The following is an 11101-nucleotide window of genomic DNA, read 5'->3' as shown; positions in this document are numbered from 1 at the left end:
AGGTATGTGTGCGAAGGAGGTGGCCCGGCTTGGGCGTCGGCTGAAGGACGGGGAAGACCGGACGAGGCATAGGGGGGCGGTGTGGGGGTCCGACGCCAGGGCTCGCGGGGGCAGGGCCGGCCCCATACCCTCTATTCTTGGTAAGGGTGATCCTTGGTGGGAATAGTTATGTATTGAAACCAAACATAAGTCGAGACATAATGTCAAAGTGAGTTTACAAGCAGTAATTAATGCCCAACTTAAAAAGCAACCAATCAAAATAAAACACGAAAGACAAAGAAAAACGATTTTCAGACATGAAAATTCAACTGCACAATCATTGCTTTCTAAACTAAAAACCTCAATCTTTCTGTTCTGAAAACTCAAAGAACAGTGGCGGAACCACAGGGGGTTAGGAGGGTCAGTTGACCCTCCGGCCACCCTCTAGCTTATCAAAGTTTTAAATTGGTTTAGAGCTTACGGTGACATTTATTGATACTTTGACCTTTCACTCCTTCAGCTATATCCCTAATTGAAAGAAAAAATCGAAGAAAGAAGGTAAAGTGATCATAATCTATATCTCCGACAAAGAGTGGCGGCAGTTCCACAGCTCTGTTATTAGAGTTGAGAAATTAGAAAAAAGAGAAATAAAGATAATACAAATTTACACTGTTTGTTTATTACCTCAATTGAAAAACCTAATAAGAACTACAAGCTGGACTACTTGAAATTTAATACGTATATATTTTATCATATGGGTAGGAATTTGTTTGTTTGTTAAGTATTTTTTTATAATGAACATACAAAAAATCACTGTTAAGTAATTTTTTTATAATGAAATTAAAAAAAATACAAAGCAAGTTAAATTGTTATATGGGCCGCAGTACCTCAACCACAAAAATGTAATAATTAATATATGTTTATCGTATGTAAAAGTTACATGTTGACCCCCATTTGTAAAAGTCTGGTTCCGCCACTGGATCAATACGTGCATGGAGCACAACCATGAAGTCGACCATACGCCAAGGATAAAAGCTTTGCCCAAAGGATTTCCAATACAATCCTTAATAAATTCGACAATTTAGGGAAAGAGCGATAGTGATTACTCAGAATTAATGACTAAACACTAGACTAGTTAAAATGACTTCTTTCCATAAGATATCAGAACGGACATTGAATTTATTCATACAAACCTTGTATTTACCTCTACAAATACAATGAGGATGGCTAACAGGCGTTGTGTTGTCTTGGCAGGTTCCCTTGTGAAGTGGAGTGCTTGAAGTTTCATTCAAAACATGCATGGGATGTTCTAGCCAAATATCATAACAGTTGACAAGTTATTTTCTATTAAATCTTTTTTTTTTTGACATGTTAATAATTGTTTCATTCCAATCACCAGGGCAAATTACATAAGGATAGCTGGTTGACGAGCAACAAACTGCGCCACCATCCCCTTCTGAATATAAAACCCTAATCTACTAAAAACAAAGTCTCGGCCCTGAGGGGTCGAAAAGTTGTTGTGGACCACACACTGAACCCTAGCCAAGAATCGAACCGCCTCCGGCGTCAAGGAGCCGAACGTATCAAACGCCAGGAGGACAAAGTCATGCTGATTATCCTCACAAACTTTCGCGTGCTTTTTAACTAATCTGTCTGTCATATGCATTGCAACATATCATGTGTTATATTTTCCTAAATCCTTTCTAAAAGGACATTGTATAGACTCTTGTGTGGCCTACCCACTAAGATCAGATGGTATGGGGGCTGGCTTAGGCCCGACGCCGGTCCCCCACACCGCCCCCCTCGGCCTGGCGCGTCCCTTTCAGCTTCCATTCGACGATGTTGACGGGCCTTGAAATTCAAAAACTAGCCGTTGAACGGCTATGTTATTTAATAAAAAAAAAATTTCCTCCTTTTCTATAAAACACTCTCATTTTATACCATTTTTCATTATTTTCTTCCCACTTTCAATACAAACACTCTCATTTTTATACCATAGCGAGTAGTGTAATTTTTTTTTTTTTAGGTTATGTTATGTAATGGATTTTATTATCTTTTTTATGTCTTATTTTAAATTTAAATTTTTAATTGTTTTTATAAAGTTAAACAAATAAAAAAGTTAAACAATAAAAATTAAACAATAAAAGTTAAACAAATAAAATAAATTAAACATTAAAAATAATGTGGGGTGGGCCCATCTTCCACCCCTCAAAATGCAAGGATGCCCATCCTCCATGGGATGATGATGTGACGCCTACGTGATGGCCCATCCTCATGGGGATGGGACTCTCCATACCCACTAGCTTAATTAGAGGCGTGATCGTAATAGAACTTAGACTATCACCATTAGTGACTTTCTTCCAACCTAGATTGCCAAAATAAATTAAAGAAAAAGGAAAATTATATTTTTCTTCACAACCTGGTTGGCCAAGCAACCCAAGGTTGCAAGAGGTTGGCCATGCTCTTTTGCTACTTGTCAAAATTTGATTTGTTCTATCTTCTAATTTTCTTTTTTTATTTTATTTTCTAACTATCAATTCCCCAATAATTTAATTACTCAAATAAATTTTAATATTTAAACTAAATAACAAAACTAAATACATTGTATTTCCTAAAATAAATTTGTAAACATTACGATATAAATTTTATTAAATACCGAGTTCGTTTGAAAAAATATATTTTTCCAGTGTATTATATATATTGATTGTTTAACTTTTTAATATTTTCCAGATCATTTGAAAAAATATATTTTCTAGTATATCACACTTTAGTTTAATATTTTGTGAACATGCAGATATAAAATTTATAAAAATTGATATATTGGTTTAATTGTTTTTATCTAACATTATCTTATTTGCTACATGTCAACATTCTATTGTTTTGTTAGATTTTTTTGATAAAATTTCTTTTTTATTTTTAATAACTTTTTATTTAAAAATATAAACATTTTTATTAGTTATAATAAATTTTATAGAATAAATTATAACCTAAGACATATTTATTTAATAAAAAAATGGTTTAGATTGGGTTGTTAATGAGTGTGAAAGGTTGGGTTGGGTTGAGGTGTGAAGGTGGAAGAGAGAGAAATTATTTTTTTTATTAAAAGTTGGGTTGGGTTGGGTTGGGTTGGGTTGGGTTGTGAATAAGGATAGTCTTACAAATGGCCACTTTTAAAATCAGAGGTGTGATCGTAATATTTTTTCATGTTTAATTGATTTATTGCATAATAATAGAGATAATGTATGATTTTTTAAAATTAAAAAAAAAACCGTTAAAATTTTAACAAAAAAGAAAGGTATTATAGAAATTATTTATATACCACTGATAAGTTCTAAAATTTATAGAAATTATTTATACACCACGCAGGGGCGGACCTACCTTAAGGGAAGGGGTAGCCTCCTCTACTGCTTGGCGCTTCTGAGGTAGTGTAAATTTCGGAAAAATTTGACGTTTTTTACGTTTTTTCGATTTCGTTACCGTTTTTTTATAAAACGTTACCGCTATAAAGATTTTCTAGATCCGCCACTGATACCACGAATAAAAGTAAATTAATCATGTAAAAACTAAATAATAATAATATAAAATTAGCCCATGCTTCGGGAATAATATATCATCATCATCCCTTTTCCAAAATTCAATCATTAATCGGAACGTTGCCATAAATCATATATTTGTCTAACGGTACGATTAAGCAATGAGAGTGACACCCGGCAAAAGTCCACTCACATTTCCGTTTTATGAGGCTCCACCATGTCCAATATAAACCTCTTGCCTATCTACTCCTAATATACTCTTGTCATACTATCCACCATATTCTATTGTATTTTCCACCAGTATCTAGCAGGATTTGAACCGATACTAACAAATGACCGACAGGATCCACCCTTCCTCAAAGCCAAACAACACCACCGTCACCAACACCACCATCAAAAGCCCTAAATTACCACTCCCGCCAGCGAAAGCGCAACTTTACAACCAAAACGCCCCTAAATTACCACTTCCACCTGCGAAAGCACACCTCTACGACCAAAAAGGCCGTCCATACAAACAAAACAAAACCAATTCTAACAAAGAATGTCACAACATCTTTCGCCGATGCTTCTGCTTATGCTGCTTCTGGTCAATCCTTATAACGATCCTCATCCTCCTACTCGCCATAATATCCGGCACCATCCTCTACCTCCTATACCGCCCTCACCGTCCCACCTTCTCCGTTACATCTCTTAGAATCTCTCGTTTCAACCTATCCACCGCATCCGATGGCACCACACACCTCACCTCCAACCTTAACCTCACACTCTCCACCAAAAACCCTAACAACAAAATCATTTTTCACTACGATCCTATCGCGATCACATGCCTAACAGACGAAACAGAACTCGCAAGCGGTTATTTCAATAATTCGTTCACTAGTGTTGCGAATAATATCACGATCATTCGATTTTCGTTGAGGAGCGATGCTGTGCTTCTGGAAACAGAGGCTGTGAATCGAATAAGAATGGATATGAAGAAGAAGTTGGGTTTGCGGTTGAAGTTGTTGCTTGATACTCACGCTATTGTTAAGGTTGAATCGTTCAGGAGTAAGAAAGTTGGAATTAGGATCAAATGTGAAGGGATTCGTAGCGTGATTCCGAAATCTCGTGGTGCTGGATTGAATAGTTCGTCGTCGTTGTCGTCGTCGTCCGTGTTTGCTAGGGTTGCTGATGCGAAATGTGAGGTTGATCTTCGGATTAAGATCTGGAAATGGACGTTTTGAAGGTTTCTGTTTCTATACAGCTTTATAATATTTTTTTATTTTTATATTTTTGTTATATGAATTTTTTCTATTTTTTGTTATATGAAAAGTTATAGAAAATAAAAATAGATTTTTTTTTCCGAATGGTGGCTATTTTATTTAAACAAACAAAATAGATAAAGAGGCCAGCAAGAAACTGAGGATCCCAGAAATCGAAACAAAATTACAAGACTATGTCTCGCACATTAAAGTCTCGTCATCTTTCCCAAACAAGCCCACTAAATTTTGATCTAAAATTTATTCACAAAAACGAGTCTTCTTTGATATCTTCTACCACTTTGATGACGTTAAAAGGGACTTTGTCAAAAACCGTCGCATTTCAAGCTCTCCAAATCTGCCAGAGCGTAGGATGAAAGATCACTTCAATAACCTTCTTCCAATCAGAGGACCCTTTGGTCTTTTTTAAACCTTCCACCAAATCTTTGTACGAAGCTGATTGAGTATGAACTGGAATCTTGAGCCATACACACACGTGCTTCCACACCGTCCTAGCTATGGAGGAAATAAAAAATAGATGTATGTAGGAGGTTGATATGATCGGGATATGGATGAGTTAAGAGAAATCATTTTTGTTTGATTTTATTTATTATTATTATTAATTATTTTTTTAATGGCTAAACTTGCATCCATAATAATTGAACCTCTAATTTTCTAAGGGCATGCGGTGTGGCATGCGGCAAACCCACTTTACCGAAGTGGTAAAGTGTGGCAAACCAATGCCTACACCCATTTGCCGAAGAAGATGATGCCGATCGGTGAGGGTATACCGAATCGGTGAGGGGAGGAAGGAAAGAGAGAGGGGGTGTGTGGGTGGGGTCAAATTCCATCTCTCAACCAATCACACGTTTTTCTTTTTTTTTAAAGTTTACCACTTTATCAAATGTCTAAACCATTGTCAACACTTTTCATCAAAGTTTAAACACTTTTGCCTGATTAACATGGCGAGCTCTGATTAGTCGGTTTTTTAGTTTACCACTCCAAAGTGTTTAACCACTCCTTACACCCTAATACTTTTGAGTAACTTTAAGGTTAGTTTGTATTGATTACTACTCCTAACTGGTTCATATTTGGTTTTTAAGAATTTCAAGAAATAACGAGCTAAATTGATTAATTAAGCTAGAAAAATAGAGAAGAAAAAGAACAAATAAATTATCATTGAGTTTGTATCATATGAGAAAAATTAAAGTGACGTGATTATTGGCCAAAAATATATTGCTATGGGATTAATATATACTTTTCGGATCTCTAATTTATTTGTGGGTGTTGATGAGCAAAAATTGGCTGAATGTGAAATAAGTAAACTGAGAGTTTAACAAAAGAAATCATAGAACAATGAAGCTTGTGGAAATATGAAAGGCACATCACGATTTGGGTCACTTTGCCAGTTTAGTTCAAATGTTTTATTTTTCTTTTGTGGGTTCAAAAAGGTTTCACCATTATCATTTTAGTCCACTGGTTTAACTTCATCCATTTTTTCTGTTAACCAGAAGGGCAATTCGGTCATTTTATATGTAATTTTGTTAACTAGAAAGACAATTCGGCCATATAAAATGACTGAATCGCCCTTCTCGCTAACAGAAATAATGGATGAAATTAACCCAGTGGACTAAAATGGCAACAGTGAAACATTTTTAGGCCCACAGGCGAAAAATGAAACCTTTGGACTAAACTGGCAAAAAAACCCAAACCATAAAGACTAAAATTGCATTTAACTCTTTTTATTTAAATTGGACTAATGGATAATCATGAGGGTCGGCCCACTTCATTGTTTAGCATGGGGCTTTGGAGTATCGCACAACATCGGCGCATTTCACTGTTTTGCAATTGCAATCCGCTAAACAACCCAATCACATGGAGAATTGTATCTATATATATATATAAATGAGATGGATTTGGGCAATGTGGCATTTGTCTTTGGCCATCTAGGATGATGTGGCAATGTGATTTAGGAGGGAAATCCCATTCCTTTGTAAATTCGCAATTCCAAAGACAATGTACGCGGCATCCGAATTTACTTGGGTCGGGTTATGTGTGCTCCGAAAACAACCAGCTATTATATTCGGATCATTTATAACCTAATTGAAATCTCATTTTACTATGTAATCTCCTTCTTTTCTTCTTGATTCGGTTATCTTCTCTCCCATTTTACCAAAAATTAGGTCAACATCAAAGGTAAATACACTGATTTGAACCTAAATTTATGTTATTATAAGTTTTGTATCAAGAACAGGCTTTGATTTTAACATTTGTTTTGTTTTGATTTTTGTAGATCCAACCGTAGATCTTTAAGGTATGTTGTTTATTCCTTTATCCCACCATAATCTGATTTACTTTGGTCTGATTTTTTGTAGATCCCACCATAATCTCCTTCTTTTCTTCTTGATTCGGTTATCTTCTCACCCATTTTACAAAAATTAGGTCAACATCAACGGTAAATACACTGATTTGAACCTAAATTTTTGATATTATATGTTTTGTATCAAGAACAGACTTTGATTTTAACATTTGTTTTGTTATTGATTTTTGTAGATCCAACCGTACATCTTTAAGGTATGTTTTTTAATCCTTTATCCCACCATTATCTGTTTTTTTTTGGTCTGATTTTTGTAGATCCCACCATAAATCACATTTGTTTTGGTCTGATTTCTGTATCTCTCACCATAAATCTTGAAGGTATGCTGGTTATTCATTACCTACATATTGATTTATACTATTCTCATTTTTGTACATCCAAATATATTTATCGCATTTAACGATTTTTCTTGATTTTTGTATTCATGTCATCCCCGAACTCTGGCATAACAATCGGAATCCCATCTTTCTGCAAGCAAGAAGGTTAATTAAATCTTTTAATTTTGTTTTTTAACTTTTATAAATTTACCATCTATATTTTTATTATGTTTTTATGTTATGCAAGCAAATTTTTAATATTAATTATAACTAATATGTTATAAATTTTAAAAAATAATTATAGACATAAATTTATAATATTAGTTAAATTTAAATTTTTTTTAAAACAGAGTAATGTTCTTAACCTTAATTTTGGAAACTAAAGGAATAAATTTTGGTTGTCTAAGTAGTAATTGTTTCTATATTTATGTTTACGTTTTTTTTTTTAAGATTTTATGTCCTTTGCAGTTATGGTTCCAGTCAACTCTTCAACTTCCCTCCAATCTTCTTCCAAAAATACCATCGGTTTCCATATTACAATTTATTTCTTCAACGGATCTATATATATAGATTGTTTTACATTCCTCACATTGTCCATCTACATCTACTTTTTATTCAATCCATATCTGAGGTTTACATATCGCTCTACAAACATGTAAGTTCTTTATGTTTAATTCATTCATTAATCATTATTCATGTGCTCTTGATTGTATTTAATTTTTGTAAACTATGTTTATGTTTATTTACTATGTTTATTTTGTAAAGATGTAAGTTGTTTATCTACTATGTTTATGTAATCTCTTGCGGAATATGATGTTTATAGTAAACCCCGACTCCAATTCTATTCTTATATGTCACTTTTTCAATCTTATGTTTTGTTTTATGTGAAATGTGATGTTAATTTGTTAATTTTTAATGTGATATCATTTTATTTATATCATCGGTTGCCTAATTTTGTTATAGATTTTGTAATACAAGATATATATTTTGATGTTTTTAACGTTTTTAATGTTAGTATAATATGTTGTTAATTTTTTTTTGTTGTTTGTAGATTATTGCTATGGCTGAAGGTTCATCAAGGTATTTTATTGTTCGTTTTTGTTACTTTATGTAACATATCATCTACGTTCAATCTCTGTTGTTTTTATTTTTTTCTTATTTACACTACCATTAACATCTTATTTTTTAAATCATTTTCAGTCTACCATGGTTCTTAAGGCTAATGAATGTAGCAGATACAGTTATTTTGGTAAGTGACAATTTATTACATAATTTTTGTTTTCTTCATATTAAATACAGTTTATTATAATTGTGTTATATATAAATTTAATGATATTGTAATTGTTTTTTTTTTTTTTTTGTTTTGTTAGTGCATTCCAGATGATGCTGTTTGCAAACTATGGGGTGTTTATAAAGGTCCTACCAATGTTATGATACACACTGAAGATGGCCGAGAGTTTAATGTTTGTTTAAGCGGTGCTAAAGGAAAGTTATTCCTCTTCCATGGTTGGTCCAATGTTGTAGAACATTTGAGTCTAACGAAAGGTTGTTTGGTAGTATTTAATCCCATTTCGTCTACTACTTTTAAATTAACATCTTACGTTGATGGCGTTAGTCGTGGCTCTTTTTGGACGTATTTGCTACCTCCATCATCGCATTTTTATGTAAGATATATTATTTATTTTTTCTTATTGTATGTATGATCAAATACTTATATTCTGAATAGATTTTTTTTCTTTGTTTCTTATTCCCACAGGTCATTCCTGAAAGCATCCTGCCAAAAGTTTATCAATATTCATCAAATGATGTAATATCTACTGTAATGTTGGGTAACAAAATTTTTAATGTTGCCATTGAAACATCTGACGGTAAAGTTGGATTTACCGTTGGTTTTGACGTAATGGTCAGTATGTTACATCTGAAGGTTGATTGTATTTTGTTATTTACAAAAGGTTTTGGCAATTTTTTCCTTTTAAAAGTTTTTGGAGAAAACGGACTTGAAGTCGATTTTTCTGATCTAGACATCGAAGTGGTAAGTTTAATTTCGTTACTTCATAAGCTTTTATATGTTAATGTTATACAAATTATATGCCTTAATTTGCAGCCTGAAGTTGCACCTATCGATGCTGAAAATGAAGGTGAAGTACAAATACATGGTTCTGTTCGTCGTTTTAGACGTATGGCTGGTGAACGTTATTTTGTAAGTTTTAATATCAATTTTTCCACATTTCTAAACATGATTTGCATTTTTTGTTACTTAATATACATTGTTATTTTTCTTTCATATTTATTATTATTTTTATTTTTACATATATACAGAGGATTCCGGATCCTGTTTCACGGATGGCTAGACTTCATGAAGGTTTAAAAGATATCACTGTTAGGCTTATGCATCTCGATCCACCTAAGCAATTTACCAACGGTACAAGACGGGAAAAAAAAACAGGAGGAGGTTGGCGATACGCGCTGACCGGTTGGAAGAAGTTCATGAAAGCTGCTAGAATTAACGTCCTTGACACGGTTCACTATTCTTTTGATGAGAATGAGCAGGTGTTGAGTGTTGAACGAGTTGAACCTTACGATAGCCGTACTAATTAGTTAAATCACATTGATGGAAATTTTTTTGCCTTTCATATGTTAGATTTTAACTCTATATATTGTATTTTTTGGTTTTGACAGTCGTTATGGTTTTTATGTTAAACAGTTTTTTTTGAAATTTTATAAAGACTTGTCTGATGCTTCTATATGTTACAAATTAAAAAACCTTTGTCTGCTTCTAATTTCAATTAATTACATTTATTCCGTACTGTTTCTTTTTGTTTAACCACTCATTTGGCATGTATTGAAAGTTTAATATCTGTGTTAAATACTAATTACTTAAATGTTATAAATCGTTGTATATTGCTAATGATGTTACAAATTTATTCAAAAATTATATGTAAAACAATTTTATTTTAATTAATTAATCATTTAACATGATTTTAATTAATTTTGTATCCCATTCTTGCTTTAATCTTTAAAATTAATCTACATCTACATATAGTATATAGTTCTTATTATTATAACATAGTATTATGAATCTGTAGTACTACATATATAATACATAGATTACACTCTGATTATCATTTGGTCAGCTTGAATCTTATGTTTCCCAACTTTCATTCTAATTTTTTTATATAACATTTTTCAAAACTAACAATTATTATAAACATTATAATTATCGAAAGTCAACTCGATCTTAGTATATAACAAATTCAAAATTTAGTCTTTATTTTTCAATAGTTTAATCTTAGTTTACAGTTTGTATATTATAATTTTGGAAACTTATTATTCATATAAAGATACACAAAAATATTTTCAATATTTTATTAAAGGTTGTCAATTTTATTAATAGGTTTCCAATATAAGATTTTACTTAAATTACTTAAATAATTTTAAATAACTTTTAAATTCTTAATGTAAACCCGGATTAATATTCTTAATATATACAGTTTCCAATTTTACAAATTTGAATTTATGTTAATTGTTAGTATGTAATTATAAATTATATCGTTTCCTTACTTATGCCCTGATAGAAAGACTATTATTTTTAGTAGAAATAATGAAAATATATTTCTTAAAATTAGGACTTTATGAATTTTATATAAATTGATCATT

The 11101-nt window shown here is 32.2% G+C and overlaps 2 protein-coding genes across 2 annotated transcripts; both read left to right on the top strand.

The window, feature by feature from the left end:
* Nucleotides 1–3717: 3717 nt before the first annotated feature.
* Nucleotides 3718–4779, top strand: LOC110868111 (NDR1/HIN1-like protein 1). Its single transcript, XM_022117197.2, has one exon. The coding sequence runs from the start codon at nucleotides 3845–3847 to the stop codon at nucleotides 4733–4735; it is 891 nt and encodes a 296-aa protein (XP_021972889.1). The 5' UTR covers nucleotides 3718–3844; the 3' UTR covers nucleotides 4736–4779.
* Nucleotides 4780–5516: 737 nt separating this feature from the next.
* Nucleotides 5517–10114, top strand: LOC110868112. The gene is made up of 10 exons (XM_035974884.1): nucleotides 5517–5548; nucleotides 7044–7064; nucleotides 7304–7324; nucleotides 7913–8099; nucleotides 8496–8524; nucleotides 8645–8693; nucleotides 8815–9108; nucleotides 9201–9476; nucleotides 9549–9644; nucleotides 9764–10114. Exons 1-10 carry the CDS (start codon nucleotides 5517–5519, stop codon nucleotides 10040–10042), a joined length of 1284 nt encoding a protein of 427 aa, XP_035830777.1. The 3' UTR covers nucleotides 10043–10114.
* Nucleotides 10115–11101: the final 987 nt, after the last annotated feature.

The sequence above is a fragment of the Helianthus annuus genome, chromosome 7, assembly GCF_002127325.2.
Source record: "Helianthus annuus cultivar XRQ/B chromosome 7, HanXRQr2.0-SUNRISE, whole genome shotgun sequence".
Taxonomy (NCBI): domain Eukaryota; kingdom Viridiplantae; phylum Streptophyta; class Magnoliopsida; order Asterales; family Asteraceae; genus Helianthus; species Helianthus annuus.
This window is presented reverse-complemented; position numbering and strand designations above follow the sequence as displayed.